At 45.0% G+C, this 24,032-nt stretch overlaps 1 protein-coding gene across 1 annotated transcript; it reads left to right on the plus strand.

Moving 5' to 3' along the window:
* Positions 1–1,940: 1,940 nt before the first annotated feature.
* Positions 1,941–23,740, plus strand: mkxa (mohawk homeobox a). The gene is made up of 7 exons (XM_056299782.1): positions 1,941–2,016; positions 2,918–3,223; positions 5,300–5,459; positions 8,432–8,585; positions 10,890–11,249; positions 23,311–23,344; positions 23,533–23,740. Exons 2-7 carry the CDS (start codon positions 3,048–3,050, stop codon positions 23,738–23,740), a joined length of 1,092 nt encoding a protein of 363 aa, XP_056155757.1. The 5' UTR covers positions 1,941–2,016; positions 2,918–3,047.
* Positions 23,741–24,032: the final 292 nt, after the last annotated feature.

Below are 24,032 nucleotides of genomic sequence, written 5' to 3' on the forward strand. Positions count from 1 at the left end.
GGGCAACCCAAGTGTCATGAATGTGCAGAAATAAAATCCTAATTACAAATGCCCCTCTGTACCTGACCAAACCCATGGACAGATTAGTTTCCCTGAATCTGAAGTGGACGAATGAGTGAAGGGTAAAGCATCCTATACAAAACACACATGACACCGTCTGCTCAATGGCCATATGCTAAATGTCTCCAAGTTATTCGCTGCAGGGATAGGATTGCTATCTGTCCAAGTTTGTCCAAAATCATGCATAAGATTGAATCGTCATAAAGGCGAAAATCAAACAGCTGAGAATGGGACTAAGAAATTAATTTTCATTGTGCAAATGTTGTTTGTTGTTTAACTGTTAATTGCAGAAATAACGGACAGGGTTGAAGATCATCTGCAGGTGAAGGGCTACCGGATGAGGTGGTGACGGTCACTCAGTGCTGCTCAGGGGGCTGTTTGGAGGTGAAAAAGCAACACAGTGTGGATGTCACCGCTGCAAACATTAGACACCAAAAAAAGAAAAAGAAAAAAGAAAAGTGGTGTCGGTCCAATGCACAAATCCGTCCCTGAGAAAAGACAGCTGTGTGCTGGCTATTGGCTTTACATGTGATCTGTACTAGACAGTGCAACACCCCCACAAAGAAATCTTTACCAAGCAGGACTGTCGTGATTGATGGTGTGCTCCTACCTGTTGAATCATTTATTGTGAACAGCCAGAAGGAGTCTGAGATTGACGCTATGCAGTAGTGTTTCACAGCAGAGGCCTTAGAGAGGGTACATTTAAGGTTAACAACAAAGTAAACAGATGCTATGGATAGGCCCTGTTCAACTCCAGCGTCCCGGGAACAGTTTGCCGACTGATCCCACACGTTTAGATGAGAGGTCACAGCAGGTAACATGAATTCACTTGAGGCGATGAGGTAAACGTGGATATTGCATGTAACTTAAGCAAATAAACTCTGCCCCGCTTTAATTAAAGCGATTACACGAGCGAGTCAGCATGTTTGCACGAGCCGTTAGTCAAAGTAACGTTCCCTGTTAAATGAAAATAAACACAAATAAACAATAATTATACAGATCTGCAACCCCTCATATAGGTCTTGCTGCTTAGCCGTGTCCTTCGAATCACTACCTTGGATAAACCCCGGGAGGACGTTTAGAAGACAACCTCAGAATATCTGAGTCATGGCCACAAAATGTGACAACTTTGGGTTATGGTTCATCAGATGTTTTCTGAATGTCACCAAAGCCACTCGGACTATGCTTGGCTTGATTCTGATTAAGTAATTATGCTCACAGCAAAGTCTGCGGGCTCGCGTTTGATTCCTGGTTTAGCCCATGCAGCTCGCCTCTGACTGTAGACTCCGAGAAGAAAAGGGAGTTTCAGGAAAAAAAAGGAGCTGTAAAAGTTAATGTTGGTTTTTTTTTGTTTTTGTTTTTTTCTTTGTTCTGAAGTGCATCTATGAAATAAATACTAACCATCCACCTGCGCGCAGCGGCGGCGGCAGCAGCAGCAGCAGCAGCAGCAGCAGCAGCAGCAGCAGCAGCAGCAGCAGCGCGCGCTCCCTTAGGCTGCCATATTATATGCCGCTCGTGCCAGGGCGAGCTCAGAAAGCCAGCAATAAGAAGTGTGTTTAGGCAAACGTAAACTACACTAAGAGTGTCGTTTTGATGGAAATTGTGCAGACCCGTTCTGTCCCAACACAGCGCGGGGCTGTTATCCCTGATGCGCCCCCCTCCCTCCCTCCCCCTCCTCTCCCCCCCCTCTCCCTCCCTTCAAATGGCCGGCCGCGGAACAGGCATAAAACATTAACTTTATGTTCGCTGCCTGAGGCCCCGTGCTGGGAAACATGAGAAGGGTGTGATATTCAGAGTCCCGGGCGCCACCTCGCAGGTCGCCGAATAAAGCGGAGACGCGGCCGCGGCTCGTGCGGTTTCAGCTCAGGAACTTAGATGGTGAACATGTGAGCAGGGAATGGACGAGTGGGAAAGGGATTACACTAAACACAGAGACGCCGGAGGGCTGCTGAACAGGTAACTCACCCCCTAAAAACCCGCCGGCTGACGCGATTGTGTTTGTTTTGATTGACGGACCGACTTGTCACGGGGATTGATAATAAGTTGATAAGACATCCAAATTGTTGGAGCGCACGGGCGCAGATTTCGCCAGCGGTTTCCTCGCCTCCATGGTGACGATAACAGTAATGATAACGCTTTATCACCGTGTGCCGTCAACCCGCGGTTGGAGTCGCAGTCGTGATGTACGGTTTACTTCTGTTCTTTTATGACAGAGAAATTCAAAAACCCTCGCTTTTAACCGAGGAAAATAACGCGCTTAGGCTACAAACTGTTTTTTTCGATTTCTGAAACGATAGTTGCGTCTGTGAATAACGGGATGACTAACCAAAACAAACCGCGGCGACATTTCTGTCAACGTAGGAGATTTCGTACCAACATGCGACAGCGTGGAGCGCGTTTCAGCCCCGCATACATTGAATGGCATCTTTACGCACGACTACGTTCTGCTTCGTACGCCCGTTGCCATGATGGGGCTCGCTGTCTGCAATGCCACCAGGTTTCACTGAGCGATTACACCTTGGTTTTTTTTCTTCTTTTCTTGTCAAATCGAGCACCCTGAATTGTTTTATTCTGTATTCAACGTGCGCTGAGTCGGTGGCACATCTGACCATTGAGCGCGCTAGTTTGCGCAAACGATTGTCACTCACTTTGCTTAGTTCCGAGTCACCAAAGCAAAGAGGGACGTTGTGCTGACCCCATGTGCGCCTTTTAATCAAACACGATACCTCCGTTACGCATGACCGACCTCCTTTTCGGTGAGCCGATTCGCGGCGCAAACGTGTATGATTGAGTGTATATATCTCATTACGGTAACGAGCACCTCCTTGAAGATAACCGTACTCCACTTGCTCCACAGGAGAGACGCGGGGACACCGTGGCAGCTTCAGTAAGCACTGTGACCGTCCCAGGAGGCTTTTCTTTTTTTTCTTCCTTTTTTTTGGTTTGTTTTGCGCAACAGAAAACGGGGGGGAAATATCTTGCCAAAGATGAACACAATCGTATTCAACAAGCTGAGCAGCCAGGTCCTGTTCGAAGAGAAGGCGAAGGAGGTGGAAATGAGCAGCAGAAATTACTTAGAAGTAATCGATGGGCAACATCCAGACCTCCTCTCCAGCAACCCAGCCATCAAAGATAACGCCGCTATCCGACACAGAAGGACAGGGTACGTGTGGATGAACAGGCTTGCACACAGTATATATGTATATATACAGTATATATATATGTATATATATATACATATATATATATATATATAACACGCCGACATCAAAATGTTAATGCAGTATGTAAGTAGTCAACACACAAGCGACCAACCTGTTAACTTGCAGCGGAATCATGGACCCTTGGCGCATATTGGTGCAATGGTCGTTTCAAATTAATAACCCAATAAACATTTCCAAGTTGAGAAAAGAACTTTTCCTGCAGAAGACATTGACACATTTGTCCTTAAATGCACAAATGCCAGTTAATTAAATGTTCACGGAAGTTGAACGTGCGAGCTATAATGATCATTCATGTCAGGGTGTTCACATCCCTTGTTGCCCGTCCCGGGTTTGATCCGCATGCTGATGCAGAGATGACGGGACTGCTTGTTCCGGTGCGTTTAAAAGACGTAATTTACTTTAAATACCCACCGTGTGATCGAGTCCATCACACTGGGCCTGCATGTTTTTTTTCTTCTCTTTTCTAAATTGATTTTGTTATTGCTCTATCTCTTGTCACAGAGAGCGGGAGGGGAAAAAAAGATAATGCGGCGTTTGGCGTATAGACTAGTATTTCTTTGTCGCCTGTCACAGACAGCGGAGCTGTGGATGCACACCATCAAGTCAAGTGTGATGCTGCGAAACACGTTATACTTATAGCTATGCAAATATTCTGCAGCTTGGTGTGGGGTTAGAGAAACATATACAGACAGGTGTGTGCGCGCGCGCGCGTGTATGGGGGGGGGGGAGAGAGAGAGACATGTAGAGGAAGGTCGTGGATAACTATAAATGCCACCTCAGGGGAAGTATCAGCGCTAATAAGAACAATTAAATAACTAAGCCAGGGGTGCGTGTGCAGGATGTGTGTCGACCAAAATGTTAAAACAGGGGAGTCAAGTGTCCTTTAGCGTGTTCATACGAATCTAGATTACAAGGAAAATATTTGTACAACATGAACCTCAGGCAGACCTTAGTTCGAGGGAGAATGTTTCATCCGCAGCAGTGCTTTTTTTTCGGTCAGCTAGAGAAGGAGGAAGCCAGCGCAGCGCCATAGTGACATCTACAGGTTTAACAGACCTGAAGCAGCAGGTGAAACTTCTCCTCTCTCGCAACAACCTGCAGCCCTTAGAAACAGTATAGGCCATGCATCCTTTTGTGCATGGCTTTTTGTTCTTAAAATATTTGTCGTGGATTCGGGTTATCTTTAGAAAAAAAATTGTTCCCCAGTTTTTCATTGCGCTGGTGGTTGCAGGAGATCGCAATAAAAAAAACCTACAATAGATGATTCACTCATTCACCCCCCCCCCACCACAACCACCACCAACCCCCCCACACACACACACAGACACACGCACGCACACCAGTGTGCCTTGACTCGGTTTGGTGAGAAAATTGCATACTGTCCTTTTTACTGTCATGGCGGACACATGCAAACCGCTGCACTATGTTTTGCTACAATAAACAACGTGTCTTGATTATTTTTTCCATCTTATTTTAGTCTTTTGTGTTTTGTTTTTTTATCATTTAAATGAATGCAGGAGGCTATTGTGTGAAGGATAGACCGTTAAGATTATAGCTGGGACACAAGGCAAATTTATTTAAAATGAGGTTAGACAAACTGAAAATCTCTGTTGAGGCTTATGTTCATTGTTGGGGGAAAACACACTAAGGGAAATTAAATGAGGGCACATGGAAAAAAATATTTGAAAGTTACAAAAAAATCACTAATCCTAACTAGAGTAAAAAATAAATAAAATGCTGGCCTATCACAGTTCCCAAAAAATATTCTTTATAGGCTTGTTTATCGTATCAAACAAATTGCCAGACTTTTGACGTGTGCAAAACTGACAGTACAGCAGATGCAACGCATATTAATAATAATAAAAACAAGGTTGCCTCTAAGGTCTAAACACATAAGGCAGCGATTGCGGTACCCGTCAAGGTTGATAAGTCACTGCCAGGAAACGCATGTGACATTTCTGCGCTATGCAGCCTGTTACAAAGCCCCGTGCTAAGCGCGTGTCTGTCTGATCCAGGGGCCGGCCGAGCGGCGGGAAGGTGCGACACAAGCGCCAGGCGCTGCAGGACATGGCGCGGCCGCTCAAACAGTGGCTATACAAGCACAGAGACAACCCCTACCCCACCAAGACGGAGAAAATACTGCTGGCCCTCGGCTCGCAAATGACCTTGGTCCAGGTAAGCAAACCCACTCACCCTCCCCCCCCCCCTCCTCCTCCTCCTCCTCCCCCCCTCGCCTATTGATGATTACTGCTCCTCTTCCAGATGTCGGCCATTACTGCTGCGCCCTTACTCACTTGAGACGCCATTATCATCGGTGTCTGTCTACTATTGTGCTGACTCTCCACCTGCACTTGACATTTTATGCTCCCGTGACGATATAAACCTACTTTTCCCTTTGATTTTCCTCTTCAGCACTGCTCGACGATCTCAGGCGCGCTTCAGCAACATGCGTTCAACATGACATGCACCCCTTGCTATCTCATTCCTACGTACTAACAGATACTAATACTGGCCCACTAACACCTAATTTAGTACGGCTATGACATGCTAGTGATATATGATGCCAGGTGCCAGTGTGATAAATGAGACTATGTAAATGACGTTTTCGGTGGAGCGACTAAACATACAAAATGAAACTGAACAAATCTCGCGAGAGAGATCGACCTAATGAGTGGGCTAGTCTCCATTAACTGACGGTGCTACATATGGCATTCGGCGGTAGCATCTCAGAGCAAAACAAACACCCCCCTTGGCGTTCCTGGCTATTATTTCGTTGGTCGGGATATTTTTACGGTATAGCGTTATTTCATTAACAGTAGTAATGTATTCACCTCGGCGAGGAGCTATGTCTTCGATCTGCCGAGTGACCTAAATCCCATGTAACGTAATCGTTAGCTTGCTAGCTACCCTGCTAACGCTAGCGACCTCACATGCACTGACATGTACGCGCGGCCAGACCAGTTTCCAAAACAAAGAGGAACTCGGATTACAACACACACAGAAGGAATGGGACTTTATTCTCTGCCCAGGACGCCTTTACTCCTCTACCGCTTTACATAGCAAATAATTGTTTGCTGCTATATTCTAAAGCTCATCTATAGCACCGGGGAAGACTGAAACGTGATACGTGTTGGATGGTCGAAGCATGAAATAATGGCAAACGTCTGTGTAGCTTCTGCAGAGCCCCGTTTGAACCACAGTTATTTAATAAAGAAACAGGTGTTTTTGAACCCAGAGAGGCACATGGCCTTTTGTACGCCGCTCTTGCTACACTTTCAAATTCCATATTTTAGTATTCGGTAGTTGTTTCACAGAAATGATATAAAGTTAAGCGGGGTATGGTAGTTTATGGCTCTACAGCCTACTATATTGATGCTCTGTGACAAGATTACATTTGTTGGATTATGTTCCGTTAAGGTGCAATATATGAATGCAGTCTTCCTGTTCACTTGCGCAAGCCCCAAAACACAAATATTTTAAATAGGAAATTACTAAATGACCTAATTTCAGTCAGTGACAAATTGGCCACAGGGAGGGAACTTAGCAGTGTATGTGTGTCTTTTCTGTCTGGCACGTACAGCTGAGTACGAGCAGTATCATCTGTCTGACAAGGTCACTGATATAGTATTGAAGTCTATGGTGGCTATTTCAGGGCCCCAGCCATGGCGCCTAATCTGGTTCTCATTTTGGGTCTGATGAAGCTGTTTGTTTTGGTGAGGGGGGAACAGAGTCCAGAGGAATGCTTTGCATTAGACATGGGACGTTGTACTGTGTGCACACTCACAAACGCACACATGTTCACTCATGCAAGCACGTACACACACACACACACACACACACACACAAACAAACAGCTAAATTCAGAAATATACAATCAACCTGACACCTCACTCACCATAACACCTGGAATAATATTAAAGGTCATATTCAGTGGGAGTGACGACTGACAAGTGAATTGTTTTCCTTTGATGAGGGTGGTATTAAAAATGTATAGTAATTTATGCTAATAAGGTTATACCTCTCTTCATCCCTGGTGAAATCATGCCCTGGCAATACTAATTTAGCAGTGTAGTTGGTCCATAAGCAATAGAGCTGGTTTGGCCAATGTATTGGCCATTTAATTTCTGCTGGTTTTGCTCTGAGCAGACTCACCATCCCGCTATCTTTCTCTATTTTTCACTCTGTCGCTCCTCTCTCTCTCTTTCTCTGTCTCTGCCTATTTACAGCCGCCTCTCTAGTCCTCATCAGTAACCTGCCCTGCCTTGCCTCACCTCTTCTCAGTCTTCTCAGTCAAAGCCACATTTACCGCACTCAACTGCTAAGCTGCGTTTGCTTGGTGTGCCGCAGCCTAGGGCTGGAGGCACAGCGATGTGAGACTGTCTTAGTTAATGAGAAACACGATATTGAAAGAAAGTGCCGGATCAGAAGAATAAGTACTCTAGCATAAGGCCCCCATCCCAGCCCCTTCATAAGCCGCTTGAAATCTATTGAGCATGAAAAGTTATTCTAGTATAACATCTAATGATCTCCCTTCTCAGTGAAAGGGAGAGGTCTGGCTCAAGTGTCCTTTTTATTGCATCTTGAAGACAGTGTTTGGAAAAAATGTGTTATTGGAAGGAGGCTCTCTGGATCCAGAATAAGCACAGGCGATGTATCTCTTGGTTGGAACATTAGCTAATGAAACATTCTGCTTGCAGGCTGTCCAGCATATGCAAGGGTGTTAAATGTTTCTAAAATGGCTTTGATACAGTTTGATACAGACTACTGACACAAAATGCTGAGAGGCATCTGCAGAGTTGTGAAGACACTTCAGGTTGTGGGGAGAGCTCAGCATCAGGGTGTACCTACTGTGTCTACATCTGCAGCTTGCCTTGGTGTCTGTCTGTCTGTCTGTCTGTCTCTCTCTGCCTCCCTCATACTTTCACTTTCTCTCTTTCTTTTCCTCCAGAGCAACTGACAGAAGGCATTTAACAGCTGTTTTCACAAAGGATAGTCTTTGTTTTGTCATAAATGTGGAAGTATTGGAATCATACCAATACCAAGCGTCTCTATTTGCTGTATGCTAACAATTCTCTCTTTCTTCCTCTCTTTTTACGTTCCCTCCTTTTCTCTCTTCCTCTCCAATTCCCTTTCTCCATGTCTCTCAGGTCTCCAACTGGTTTGCCAATGCTCGGCGGCGACTGAAAAACACAGTGAGACAGCCGGACCTGAGCTGGGCACTAAGGATCAAACTCTATAACAAATACGTGCAGGGCAATGCCGAGAGGCTGAGTGTCAGCAGTGACGACAGCTGCTCAGAAGGTACAGCTCATAACACAACACAACACAACATAGCATCATATCACATCACATCATGATATAAGATAAGATAACATAATATAATATAACAACATAACATAAAATAACATAGTAATCCTGAGGACACTGCCCTCATAGTTGAATTTCCATTCTCAAGTTGAAGTGATGTATCTTCAAAGTGCAGTGGAAAACTTCATTTTGATTTTTGGCATTATGTACATATCTTCCTCCTCCACTTGCTCAGAGAACTGTCGCTCCTCCCATCCTCCCATCTGCAAAAGAAAAAAAAACAGAAACAAACAAGTCTCTGAAGCCTTTCTGTTCACCTTGTCTGATATCATACCTAGTTGATAGATTTGTAACAGGCCAGCAGCTTGTATGTCATCAATTGTCAGTGTCATTCATTGCTCTGACCTTTGTGCACCTTACAGTTGCTTGCTTGAAAATGGTTTTGGATTAGATAAATGCTTGCAATATTACTGAAGTAGAATTCGAAGAGCTTCCCTGTCAGGATTCAACATAGGTATACCTTATTTGGTTGTGGTTATGTGGTTATTATTATGATTCAAATTAATTTTATAAATATTGTTGAATAGTTGTTGAATAGTTCTGTTCCAGTTGGATTGGTCACACACCCTAAACTACACTCATGACTACTGTTTATAAGCTATCACCAGAGAAACCCTCCTTACATTACGCTTCCCTCTATCCCACATCTAAATCTCTCCAAATGGCCCACCTCTCTCTTCATATTCCTCTCTTCCCATCCTTGCATCCAGTGGTGCCACCAAAGCAGGCTGCTGCTATGTAGGGCCATGCTCTGTGTTTATAAATGGTGCGTGTGTGTCCCAGCCGACGGACGCCGAGGCCCAAGGGCTGTGACACGCTGTCATTAAGACACCCCGCTGGGCCGGCCTCTGTCTTCCCAGCCTGCAATTGGGAATGAGTGGCTCTCTGTCAGCCTTGTATTTATTGCGCATACACACTGTCCAGGGGAGACTCTGCCCCTTTTCCTTCTCTGTGACAGCACAGAAAGCATGGGCTGAGGAAAAAAAGAAAGAAAAATGACAAGACTTACAGAGAGAACGAAAGGAGAGAGAGCATGTGTGTGTAAGGGAGAGAGCGAGAGAGGGATAGAGTGAGCTGTGGTGTCACTCAATGGTCCCTAATTAAGATTTTGAGGTGGAGAGATAAAATGTGGTCAGGAAAGGAATGTGCGCATGGTGTTTGCATTGTGTACGCCACTGGCCACTTCACCGCTGGAGACTCTGTATATCTCCCAGACTCTTCCCCCTGTCACATTATGGTTATGAAGTTCTCCACAGCCTGCTGCCTCTCCTGCCCCTCCATTATGTTTGTAAGCCTATGCTTTTGTTCCAGTGACTATTTACGGGGCCAAACCTGACCCCACTGACCCAGCGAACATTCCTGTTACTGTCCCCAAATGGTTCTGCACCCTGGTTGTTTTGTAGCTAGCTTGCATGAATCCACAAACACTGTATTTGCTACATGAGTTCTGGAGAGCTAAACTGACATGGCACCTTAAAGAAGAGGTTATATTTACAGAATTTGCAGGCCTGGATGTGATGGCTCCTCAATGAAAGACAGAACCAAACATTGCTGAGAGATTTTTAAAGACAGGTTGAATTTATTGTTGGAGATCATGTATTATCCCGGGAGATTGTGTGTCATACATTCAAATGTAGCGTTCCTTGAATATTTGCCTCAGACAGCATTGGGGAAGAAAAGCAAATATCTCCATGTGGTTTTGATATGTAGAGGCTATAATTATAATTTGGCCAGGATTGAATCAAAAATCCAACTTGCCCAAATTACCCAATTACAGTCTTGGCAGGGGCAGTATCTATAGTGAAGTTACCTCTGATTTCCCTCTTGCCAGAGGATATCTGGTTTTTCAGCACCATGTTTTATCTTTCCCCAGTTTCTTTCATCAGGTAGGGACTCATGCTTTAATTCAATCTCTTAGGCCGTAGAGCTCCCTGGAAATTATTTATTTCTGCAGAGGAATAGAAAAGGGCGATATCCTTTTGATGGAGAGGAAATAGACTACCATTGGTTATGGTTTGGTAATGCTACTCAAAAGTGCGCTGGGCCCTGCTGCTGTCGAGGCAATGCCAACTGGAGGACAGCGAGGAGAGGAGAGGAGCTCCGCGATGAATCATCCTACCCTGGCATTCAGATTCAAGATTAGCTCATCTGCACAAGACTTTTCATATTTTGTTGTTGATATAATCACAATGATATTCTCTTTTGTTTTTCTTCATGGTGGCACCTCTAATGGCACAGACGGGGACAACCCTCAGCGGACACAGACTGACCCTGGAGAGTTCAGCAAGCCAATGTACCAGAGTGTTATCAAGAAAGAAGGCTCCTCCATGGTGGGCATGGCCATGGGCATGGGGGCGGGGCTGCGGTCGGCCGCTGAAGCCGCCTCATTGGCCGAGGACTACGTGTCTCCACCCAAGTACAAAAGCAGCTTGTTGCATCGCTACCTGAACGACTCGCTGCGCCACGTGATGGTGGCCAACGCCGTCATGGACGCCCGCAGGAGGAACCACTCCGGGTCCTTCAGCTCTAACGAGTATGATGATGAGCTGCTCTCACCCTCGTCCTCTGAGGCCGAAGCCAACTTTGTTTATCGGGCTGGTAAGGAGACACATATCTCACATTCTCTCTCTTCGACAGTCCCCTACCCCCATCCCACACACAAAATGTTTCACATCTGTCCACCTCCCAGTCTGTCTTTCGATACAGACCGCTGCTGTTGCCCTCTTTTGATTTGACATTTTATGTTTGCTGCTAAATGTGATACTCACGGCAGCTGAAATGGAGACATGGTAAAGAGGGCCTTGAGCCCGAAAAGAAGTGTTTTATATTAGATTTAAGCAATACTTTTGAGTCTCTACACAAATATATTAACACACACACACACACACACACACACACACTTCATGAACATGTGTGATTACTTAACACACACACATATACAGATATATACACACACATTTTGCCTAGCTGTCTTGCACCCTCTTCAACCAAGTACACTGGGAATTTCCGCTGGCCTGCCCCCCACCGCCTCTTCCTGCTCCCTAACCAGGGTTTAACAGGCCAGACACAACAAGGCCATGTGTAACATGCTCACTCTCAGACTACTGTTTGGCATGCCTTTGATCCTACCATGAGGTCTCACTGAAAGGGCAAGGCAAACAGCCTGTGTGTGTGTGGGTGTGTTTGTGTGTGTCCGCACGCACATGTAGGAATGCAAAGCTTCATATGTAAGCCTTTGGGGTTTCAGATATGGAAGCAGGCACTTCTGTAAAGCTTACCCAAGTTGGAAAAAGTAGCTTTCACTCGGAAAAAAGCAGTCACGGTTTTCATTTTGGGAACAACGTTCACTCTTAGATGCAGCTCAAAGACGTGTGTGTGTGTGTGTGTGTGTGTGTGTGTGTGTGTGTGTGTGTGTGTGTGTGTGTGTGTGTGTGTGAATCTCCCGTATTTATCCTGTTTATAAAAAAAAAAATTAAATTTACTCTCTTAAGGCGGAGTCCTTCAACCGTGGTGAAGTGAGTGCCTTTGGCCAGGTCCTACAGATCAAGAACGCTGTTATGAAGGCTTTTTATGGTGTTTCAGCCACGGCTCGCAGGTGCTGTGACCAATCAAAGTCTGATCTCTCTCAGCACGGCATAGAGTTCCTCCTCAGCTGAGAACACTGGCCCTTTGTTCATAGCTGATAGTAATGCTGCACATGAGGCTCTCCAGTCGCCTAGCCTTCAGCATGAAGAGGGCCCAAGGGGGATGTTGAGCTTGAGGTGGTGGATGGATGAGGGTTTTGTAGGTAGAAGACGTTTCTTTTGTTGTGCTTGTTTAAAACCTGCACATAATGACAAATATGTTTCGTATTACCAGAGAAAGAAGGGAGAGGAATTTAGAAATCACTGCCGGATTGTGCGTGTCTGTGTGTGTCTGTGTGTGGGTTTTGGGGAGGAAATGTGTCAGTGATTGTGATTGTGATAATGGTCACAATATTAAAAACACTTTGACTTGAGCAAATGTTGGTCTTACTCACAGATGTGCCTGCTCGGAGAGCGAGTGACAGAGAGAGAGAGGGAGCGAGAGAGAGAGGAGATGGATGGACCAAAAGAGATGTATATCTCTCTTATAGAGTTAGTAACAGAAGCTAAAAGTTGTTTAACTTGCTCACTCCCTTTTAAGTGGTAACTATGTTATCTCGTTGGTTTTGTTAATTTTCTTGACGTTGGCTCCCTTCTCTTAGGTTTCTTGCCCTCTGGCATCTTCAGAGAGCTGCTACTCTGTTACATGAAAAAGAGGCTTTTGAATCCGACTCATGGGAAGTTCCCCAAGGTGTAGATTCACAGGAACGTTCACAGGTACATTTCAAAAGAGAAGGGGAAATAAGTGCAACATTACACTCCAGTTCCATGTCTGATCTCAGGAAAAAAGGCTCTAAGCTTGAATTTGCATTATTTCTTTTCGTTCTCTCGCCTGTCTGTACATACCAGATATTTTTTTAATGACAAGTCCTTTTATGGTCAGTCTGAGTTGGCTGAGAGAGAGAGAGAGAGAGTGTGTATGTGTGTGTGTGTGTGGGGGGGGGGTAAAAGACAGAGAGGGATGGGGGACTGAGTGCAAGGGTGAACATTCTCTCTCCTTGATGGCAAGTTCTTGCATAAGCCCAACCTCTGCTTCACTTATGATTGGCCTAAGCAGAAGTGGCATGCCTAGCAACCATCAACCCATAGGCTTAACACCCATTGATGGGACAATTGGCGATGGCTGCTCTGGCAGCAGCCTGAGCCCGGTGTTATCTCTGACTATAGAGGGCAGTCAGACGTGGCCGGAGATGGTGAGTGTAGATTTAACCAGTCCACACAGTGGAAACCTTAAAGGCTGTTAGCTTGACACACGCGACTAACACACACACACACACATGCATGCATAGGCGCATACATAGGCACATACATCAAGGTACATAAATAAATACCATACACATGCCGCAGACATTCATCTCACAGATGCCACACAACCACAATGACACATATGTCCACCCATGCATGCTTTGCAAACCCACACATAGACACTCTCTCTCTCGCTCTCTCTCTCTCACACACACACACACACACACACAGTCAAAACCCTACAGAGAATTTCATTGAACACAGGGAACAGTAGAATTCCAGTGGACATGCCAGGGGTTTCATGCCAAATTACCCTTTAATGGGATATTAAATGGCAGGAATCTGGCTGCATGCTTTTCTCCCTGCTCTGCACCAGATCTCACCCCGTCCGATATGATATCGATCATTATGCACCAAATAGTCCCACCGTTTCTGTGGGCTGAGACCGAAAGATCTCAATCAGTCTTTTCACATTGTGTTGACAGTGGTACGTTTTCTCAGGTTCGATCTTTCATGTCCGATGGAAGTGGCTGTGAGCAATGTAGTCTGTGTGTGAATGCACAGACTAGGGAGATATTTCCAGTGTTTTTACTCATCTGAAACATTCTGGATTTAGAAATAAGCATTTTTGTTGACAATTGAAGGTCTCTTCAGCAAAACACTCACTGCACTCCAGTGAGTTTCCAAAAATTAGATTTTTATATGCCTTGTTTTAAAGTGCGTCCAGTAAATCAAGATAATGAATGCTTATTTCTTTCTCACGAAAAACTCATTTTAGAAAGGCTGTTAGAAATCTTATGATTATCACTGTTGTTTTCAACCGACTTTCCATTGTTTACTACATAAAAGCCCCTCAGATGTTTTCCAGTTGCAGTAAAACAAAAACATAATTCTTATACTTATTACACCCAAAAGGGCCAAAACAGCTTAATTATGTATTTGAGATAACTATCAGATCACACTCCCATCAACCAGTATCACTCTCCTAAGGTGATGTGCCTGGCCATCGTCTTTGTTTTACTGTTCGAGTAACTCTCCCAGAGGCAGTCAAATTTAACACATAGTTTCGTCAGAAATATGTTTAATGAAAACATTAGTGTTTGGCGATGGCTGGCGAATATCACAAGGGCCTCTCAAATCAGGTCACAATGAGTGCCAGACAGTTATTGAATCCTGGAGAATTTTCTGGCACTGAAAAAGAGTTTGGTAATTAGGAGAGGTTTTGTACCAGAGAAGTGATCTTAATACGGAAAATGGGAATGTTTGGTTTTCCCGTCCTCAGTGGCTTTTTCTTCCTAGGTTTGATCAGGCTCAGAGACAGGTGGAAAGAACTGATGGTTTGCTAGGATCCAGAGATTACTATCGTGGCTGTTTTCATATTTTTGACTAACAAGCCATACTTAACTGGATTTCCTTAACCATTGATTCTTCTTGCATTTCCACTCCAAAGAGAGAAAAAAAAATCCTTTTTGTGATGATTCGTAAAGCAGCTCCGTTGAGGGACGGTTACTCTAGTGTCTGAGTATAGGCAGCGGCGTCACAGTGGCGTTGGCTCAGTGATGAGGGACGATGGTAGTTTTCCATAGGAACAGACCAGCGGGAAGACAATGCTTGACTGGGGCTGCTTAGTGACAATGCAGCGCTCCTGCACAGTGATGGATGAGGACTCCTCACCTAAGGAATCCAGAGCTTTGCATCGACTGGCCGCCATCCGCTCTTTCCACAACTTTGTAGGAAAGGAGAAGGGGAGCGAGACGGAGAGAAGGGGGGAGGGAGAGAAACGGAGAGGTTGTATTGCCAAGACTCACTGGATTCAGGCTGGGCTTTAGGAACCGTTGCGGAGAGGGAGGAACTCACTCCATCTCAGCCCAAATCAGCGGCTGTATTTCTCCAGTAGTGTGTGTGTGTGTGTGGGGGGGGGGGGTCTGTAGGGAGAAAAGAGAAAACACAGTGGAGATGACTAAGAGACAGAAGGAGCGTGGCTGGAAGAAATGAGTGCTTGCGTGCCAGTGTGTGTGTGTGTGTGTGTGTGCGTGCGCGCGCACACGGGTGTGTGTGTTGGCGTTGCTTTGGTTGCTTGCACCAGGTATGACCATATGCACACTAACATGCAGGTGTACGGCATCTGGGAGGGGAACACACATTTCGACAGGGCTGTACATCAAAAAGATTTACATTGGAGGCTATTTCTGCATTTCTCTTCGATATAGCATGGTCTGCAGTGATCTATAAGGGACTACGTGATGTGTCCATTTGGGTGCGGCTGGTACAATGGTGGGAACGAATGGGAGTTGGCAGAGGTGAAGTGTAATCCTGGAATCATGCTGTGGTGCCGCTTCATGGGAATGGAAAGGTGGATAAAAAGACAGACAGGAACCAAAAAAAAAAAAAAACTCTCATTTGAAGATAGAATATTGGCTTCTGACCACTAAACAGAGTAGACATCAACAGAACGAGACAGTGTTCATTCAGACCGTCATCCTGTGGGGAAGTGCTAACAGACAAGCATCAGCACAGCCGCTGTTTACGCACAACTGCTTAACATAGAACTGGAAGAGTGCGGAATAATGAGCAGGGCCATCTCTCAACCTGATCATTTATAAATCATCAGCACGCCAAGGGATTTAAGATGCACATGCGTGCACGCAGACACACACACACACACATGCGTAAACACGCAATCAACGCATCAGATTCAGAAAACACAGCTGCCCTGTTAAGAAAACTGAGCCGGTCGACCCCAGTCTGTATAAAACACAAATTGTTTCCATTTTAAAAACAGAGCCATGTCTAGAACAATAGACCGCCATTGTGTTCCCATGGAAAAGAGGAAGATTGCAGGGCAAAGAGAAAGAAGAGGGCGAGAGAGAGTGAGAGAGGCTTAACGAGAGACCAGAGGTGTGACCTAACAGGAGTGGTCAAGGCCCTCTCCTTCTTTCGTTCTTTCTCTCTCACTCTCTCTCTCTTTCTTTATACATACTCCAACACACATGCACTAAAGCACACACAGAACTCACCCCCAGCAAGTGTGTGAGAGAGCCATTCAGCCTACCACTGTGGAGAAATGCAGCATAATGATGCAGTGAGTGTGGTTCAAACATATCATTTGTCCTCTGAGTCCGGAGAAAGGCTATTTTGGGGAACAAGAAAACATTTAAAAATCTGAATAATGTTTACCCGTGGTTTCTGTTTTTTGTTTTTTTCTCTTCCCTAATGTGAATGTTGTGCGTGCCGCAAACAACAGTTGTTCCTCGCGGAGGATGTTGCTCAGAGAGCCATGGGGGGAATGGCCACACGGAGGAGATCCACCGTTGTTTTGTCTCTCTTGTACGTTTTCTATCAAAGCGGGGATAAAAAAAGGGGGATGATAAGGCATCTGCTTGAATAGTTTAGCAGTGAGTTTAGCCCGACATCACCTGGGGTGCCGTCGCTGTAGTAATTAGTCTCGGGCCAGCCGCACGGCCTTCCTGTTGACCTGAAGTAAGCGACTAAACTATGCGTCGACTGATTCTCAGATAATATCCCCGTCCAAGCCTCTTTTTATCTCACTCCTTTTCTCTCCCGTCCTCTTTTTCCTCTTTCTCTACCGCTTACCCTCCTCTTTCCCTTCTCTTTATCCAATGCATGATCATTTCCTGCGCTGACTGTCTGCGGCAGATGCTCAGCACGATCACACCAACCCCAAACCAAGGCCCGATATTAACCCAAGATGAGGATATTGGGGGGGGTTTTTCTGCCCACATTCTACTAGTGTGCACTCACACACATGCACGCACACACACACACAGAAAAAAATGCAGACAAGAAGACACAAAGCCATGACATTGTATTTACTTTCCTGTTGAGTGGCTCCCCTCATTTTGGCTGATTTACAGGGGCCCTGATTAGCCTGTGTTTACTGGCACACATAAACACAAGGAGCGGGCGATGTTTAAATGTCTGAAACCGCTGTTATTATTTCTTCATCTCCCTGGGACGTGGAGCTTCATCTTTACTGTTGGATCCACGACGTCTTTCCTCACCCCATGGCAGTGGTGGAGACGCACCATCCTGTCATCTGCTGTGCAGACAGTGGGAAAAGAGATGCACGGGACAGGAGCGAGTGTGCGGCAGTTACATTGATGAAGCAGTTGTGTGTGTGTAAGAGAGAATTTTATAAAGTGTGGTAGCTAATTATTAGTCTTGCCCATCAATATCTTTAAAGGTGATGAAAGGATCTTGTCACTGCAAACTGAGAAAGTGTTAAATTTATGCCCTGTGTGGTGCCTTTGGCTGTCTGAGTGGAACTGACAGTTCAGACTCTACTCGCTCAGCACCCACAGAAAAAGTGTGAGAGAGAGAGGGGGGGGGGGGAGTGAGAGAAAGAGAGTTGAGAGAGAGACAGACTGAAATGACTGGGAGGGGCAATATAAAGCAGGGTTGGCAGAGTGTGAGCTAGAAGAGTGCCAAGGCATCTCTAACTTCATTTACAGACTCTGCTTGACATTATAAAAAGCACAGATTGTTAAAAAAGTATATGAAAAATAAAATTGGAGGAAAACCTGAGTCCAAGTGTATGAATGATCATTCTTTGTCAACTGGTCTCTCACCCCGTACCCAAGACGGGGGCCTGGACTGGTTTCAAATCAAAGATAGCACCAGTATATTGCTTGAGGTAGTAGTCATTTACTCTTCTTGGAACACAAAAAAATTGGCAAAAAAATAACCTTTCCAACTGTTCATATATCTGCCTGTGCAGCTAATTGAACAAGACCTTATTTCCGGAGAGCTCTTTGTCTCATGACAGGTTTTATTTTATTTCCCGGAGGTTAGGTTTTGCTGCTGAAAAACAGATTTTCTGACCAGCTTAGCACTATGACTCACCTGGATTGACCGTAATACTCGAGTCATAATCAACCTCATGACTGGCCTGTTCAATGGAGCGAGGGGCTGACGACCACATGATGATCCCTCTCTGCCCTCAACCCGCTAGACGTTTGACTCAGGCCACTGATGATGTTTGCCACATCTCTGCAACGCTTCAGGTTGTAAGTCAGTCGTAAGAAACAGGCTTAGCTCATTAACTTGCCCCCAAAACCAAGTTCAAATTGTCTGCGCTTGTGTGTCTGTCTGTGTATTATGTGTGTTTGTTTGCGTCGTAATTCAGCCCAGCCTTTGGTTTGTGCAGCGGGGCCTCCCGTGTTTATTGTTGTGTGTTGCTAACAACAGCACCAGATGTTAATGATGATGGTAGACCCTTGGCCTGTCTCTCCGCTGCCCCTCTTAGCAGGTGTACCCCACCGCCTCTCTCATTTGTCAGCTCCTGCTGCTTTCCCTTGTTTTTCGCCATGTTTTGTTGAGGCCAGTCTCGTTTTTCTTTCTCGTCATTTCATTACCCTGTGGCGATGTTAAGTGAGCTGTATTTTTGGACTTTCACTGCAATGCCAGAAACCATCAGACTTCTTAGCTTTCCCTTTGGCGGTCCATGAAACCCCACTGTCAGTGTAGCCCAAAGGCAACAGCAAAGTGGACCGACTTTCAGTAGCAATGTGCTGTAGTAAAAAAAAAAAAAAAGTGAGGGGAAAGAAGAAGGAGAAAATAATAAAAGGCCCACCATGATTTATTGTCGATTTATAGAGTCTTTGGCACAGCCGTTGTTTTAAAAAATCTGAGTTTTAGATGTTTTAGGCACGAGGCTTTGGAAATACAATTTTTTGCGTGTGGCGGTTCATTTCCAGATCCTGGGGTCCAGATTTCCCTCAGGTTGGAACTGGGGGATCAGGGGAGGGGGTATTCCAGGCTCTCGGGATCCAGGTTGGGGTCCTGTAAAGCTGTTGTCCACCACATATGTAGACTCATGCTCTCAACCACCTTTTATTGACCAAAAGAGCATCGGGACAGTGGCTGCTTTACTCACGGGAGTGCACCCACTCATTGTGCATTCCTGTCATCCTTTTCTTACTACAGTGACTGCCAGACATCTTCGGTCAAACAACATAATGGACTTTTCTTCCAGTGTGTCTATGTTTGATTTTTGCCGCTGTTGTCTTTGCATTACTATTAGCAACCAGTCTCATATGCTGAGTGACACGACAGTAAACATGGAACGACTAAATCTCAGGGAACAACAGTGCAACACATGAAAACAATGTAATTGGCCTGTAATTACAGTGCTGTGATTATGCAGAATAGAGCTCATTTTTAATCAGGCCCAGTCTGCCGGCACTGGTATTAATCAACAGACTGGATGAAGAGGCCTGCAGCTCGTCTGCACAACCTCTGCTCACTGTGCACCCACGTCCACCGCAACACTAGCTATGTCCCATCATCTCTAACAAGATGAGCTCTTTTTTTGTTTGTTTGTTTGTGTACTTTGTTTGTTACTTGTTTTTCACAATCAGGTGAAGGTCTGGTTTAAACAAAACCCAAATAAGAAATGGAGGTGAGAGGGAGAACAAAAATGAAGAGGAAGAAAAAGTGAAGAAAGTGAAGAGAAACAGGGACACATAGACCCTGTATACACTTGGTTTTAAAAAATTGTTTCGGGCGATCGGATCACAAGTGGACAGCGAGACACATCGCTGTTTACACCTGTGTCTTTCATGTGTCGCCAAATGTGTCCTGCTGACCACTTATGATCAGATTTCGTCACTCCGAAGAAGAAGAAGCTTTCCCGTTATGTCCTTGTTGGGGATGCATCAGGACGCATTAGCGTTTACACTACAAAAGATATGTGGTCAAATGCGTCCCAGGCCACCTCGGCTAGTGGTTTGAGTAACTGGTTCACAAAACGTTTTGGGGGTCATTTACACTTGTATTTAGCGCTGTCCATTTGTGATCCGATCGCAAAAAAACGCATTTTAAAACCAAGTGTAAACAGGGTCATACTGTCACAGATGTGAAACCCAACCGTTGTGAGAGTTTGTCATGAGTAGATCGATATGGGATCATTGTCTTGAGTTTGTAATTGAAAGCAGGCCTGTATGGACTGCACAATTTTCAACTGAGAAGCTAACATTACATTTTATTTACACTACACCCTTATTGGACGCTTAACATTTACATTGTAAAAAAAGAGGCCTGCCCTGGCTCAACAGAGCTAATAGTAGCTCCCCTGAATCATGTTTCTACCGATCCAACAACCCAAAAAAGCAAACTGACACAATAGAAACACTTAAAAACTTGTATCAGAAGATTGATTTGTGTGAGCAGGTTAAAGGTGATAGCGCACTCTTACTTGCATTGCACCTCTGTAGAGGGTGTTTCTGTGAAATCCTACCTTGTCTGAAACCGCATAGGTAATATAAACTGACAGAATAGGAGGGAGAGGCTGAGAGAATAGTCTTGCAGAAAAAATGTTTTGCCACTTTTCTTACCAATTAGAATTATATTGTTAATTACAAAAATGCAGAATCTTTAATGTCTTAAAATGCCATATATTTTCAGATGCACCCCCTCACCTCCCCCCCCCCAGCAAGGTTCATGAGGTGCTTCACAGCTTAAAAAAAAGGGTTGATAATATCAGAGACTCCCAAAAAATGCTTTCTAAGTCAAAAGACAAAAATCTGTTTTCTTGAGTCGGACATTTTACAGAATTTTCCTTCCTTTGTTAAAGCATTGACTGGAAAGATTGCATTTTTTTTGGCTGGGCTGCATGAGAGCCCAGTCTCAAGCCCCTGAATCACCGGGTATCACGGCAAGGTACTCAGACAAAAGGTTGATGGGATGGGGACAGAGGATGATAGGCTTGATAAAGAGACAGTTGAACATTTCAGAAGGAAAGGACTCATAGATGAAGTGGGATAAACATCGATGGAAATATAGGAGAGGAGAGCATTTAGGTGAGACTACACAATGTGAGGATTTTGTTGGAATGCTTTGGCAAACCGAAACCTGAAATCTTAAACTGTGGTTTGTCCCTCTTGGTTATCATGTCTTCATCCTTCTGTCACACACACACACATGTTGCACACAGCCACAAACTGTCCTTCATTTAATTCTTCTGTGTGAATGATCATTAGAATAAAAAATAAGAGGGAATGAAGTCCATATCCCCCTTGTGGAATATGCTTATTGCAAAATGAATGGGAACTTTCATAGTCTGGCCCAAATTAGCCTGGGGCCCTGCAAACCCAAAACCTTTTGATACGGGTCAAGCTGTACGGGAATGTTCTTGGAAAACCGCCGGCGCATAGTGGACAGCGTTTGGGGTGTTTGTTGCGTCTTCTTCAAGTCTTAGACAGCCGGTCTCATTCTTTGAAAACCCTCAGGGCAAGAGGAGATGATGCACAGTGGTGATATCCGCCAGTGTTTTCTCCGACCGCCCACCGGAGATGTTGGGAGCCCTGGGTGTGGAGCAATGACACATTTTTTTGCACAGCTGTGGCTTTATGCGACAACTCTAACCCCGAGTGCCACGTCCTTGTACGACCTTCCCCATCACATATAACATACGTGGGAAAGAAATTCCAGTGAAAATGAAAGGGTGAGAGTTAATTTATTTTAGCGGGAAGGAACACTCCGAAACAGCCATCGGGGAAAGTCCTTGCGGTGGAGGCAGCATGAGTGTGGGCTCATTAAAACACCGCTTGGCATTTTCGATGCGTGCTTCATGGGGCAATGTGGTGTTGGGGTGAGCAGGAGAGTGGGCAAATGTCTGCGGTGGGACATCTGGGAGGGCGATAAGGCTAACCAAAAGCAGCTCGGCCAGCATCGCAGGCTGCATGAGGCCTAATGTCATGACCTTTCATAAAACAGGTTGTTGTTTTTACCCCGAGGAAAGGTCACAGGTTAAGTAAAAAAGGGACATTCTTAAATCACGGCAGTCAAATTCTCCTTACTGCTTCAGCATACACCTGATTTTTTTGGGAGTGGTACATTTAGTACGAGTTGCTATGGAAAGCAAGTCTTCAGTTCACTAAGTCTTGTTTTTCCAGTGCCAAGCTGCCTTCTTATAAGCTCCCCAGGTGTGTGTCTGCTGTTTAGTTAACTTCAGTATTTTGCCCGAAGCATGCATGGGACCTCTACATCTGTGTCGTCACATTACCTGTTTGGTAAAAATAACTACGAGCTTGAAGCAAAATTACACAGCCTCTGAAACATCACAGCATCTTGCTCCACACACACACACTCACACAAGCACATGTGCACATGGTCCCTCGGTCTCAAACTGTTGTCTTCTGGGTGGCGCAAACAGTATGCTGAGGTAAACTTGCCCTGAATAGAAGTGGGGTTTTATTGTTTATGACTTTGCTATTCCTCACTAATGTTTAACATATGAGACAGAGGTTACTCCCATTTGAGCAAAAAAAAACAGGCATCGATCTTTTCTCTCCCTGACTCACTTGCTGCCTTCTCTTTCACCCTCCAATCTTTTGCGCTCACTCATTTTCAGTCTCATTTCCTCAGACAACTCAATTATGCTGGCCGAGGCCCATGTGTTTTTGTGCAAAATATTAGAGAATGGAGTTTATGAGTCATACGAAACATCTTTCAGTTCGATCCTATTAGTCACCTTGTTTCTTTATGGCTTCTCTCACAACGTCCTATTTGTCCAGCATGTGAAGCGTTGACGGATAGCAGAGCAACACTTGTTTGTGTACGAGAGGGTGTACGGACAACAGACCTCACACAAACACTCATCTGTATACAAGCGCACAAGTACACACATACACACACACACACACACACATATGCAGTCATGCACACATGCTACCCCTTAGTCCTTAATAGAGCTGGATCTCAATCAATCTTCATCGACCCCAGAAAACACTGGAAAATTAACCTTTTTCTTTTTCCTCTCGTGCTTTCAGAGACCATGGACAATGGATCAAGTAAATGTGACAAGTGAGTGTTCTGTGGCCTTTCTACATGCTACCTCTTAACATGCTGTGCTGTTCACATCTACTGTGCTCATCAGTTACAAACTGAGCTTGTCCTCTAACTCTCTGCTCCCTGTGTCCTGTTCTTTTTGTGTGTGTACGTGTATTGCATGCGTGTGTGCGTGCATGTGTGTGTGTTGTACTGATCATCAGTGCCAGCGGTGGCGTCGGCGGCATGCAGAGACAGAAGGTGAAGGGCAAAGACGAGACGTACTGGAAAGAGATCAATGCTGCCATGGCCTTGACCAACTTGGCACAAGGAAAGGACAGCCCCTCGGGGACCACCAGCTGTATCATCCAGAAGTCTTCCCACATAGCGGAGATCAAGACTGTCAAAGTGCCGCTGGTACAGAAATATTAGCTTACGCCACGCTATCATCATCCTTCCCCTCTCTATGCAAAACCGCAAATGTTCCCATTTGGGCAAACTCATCAGAGTTGGGAAAAAATAACTGAAACAAAGATTTGAATGAACTTTTTTTTTTTTTTTTTTTTTGCTGGTTTGAAATGAGGATGAATGAAAGACAAAAAGAACTCTCTCTTTTGTTTCATTGTTCTCTCTGTCTGTAAATTGCAAAAAGAGGCCTTGGATAGTTACATTCCTGATGCGTTTGCTTGCACTCATAATAGACAAGTGTTGATTTTTTTTATTT

This window comes from Lampris incognitus, chromosome 19 (genome assembly GCF_029633865.1).
Source record: "Lampris incognitus isolate fLamInc1 chromosome 19, fLamInc1.hap2, whole genome shotgun sequence".
Classification (NCBI taxonomy): Eukaryota; Metazoa; Chordata; class Actinopteri; order Lampriformes; family Lampridae; genus Lampris; species Lampris incognitus.

Coding starts and splice junctions, on each gene's coding strand:
- mkxa (XM_056299782.1), top strand. CDS start 3,048: ATGAACACAATCGTATTCAACAAGCTGAGCAGCCAGGTCCTGTTCGAA. Junction 8,586..10,889: donor TGACGACAGCTGCTCAGAAG/GTACAGCTCATA, acceptor CTAATGGCACAG/ACGGGGACAACCCTCAGCGG. Junction 11,250..23,310: donor CAACTTTGTTTATCGGGCTG/GTAAGGAGACAC, acceptor TCGTGCTTTCAG/AGACCATGGACAATGGATCA.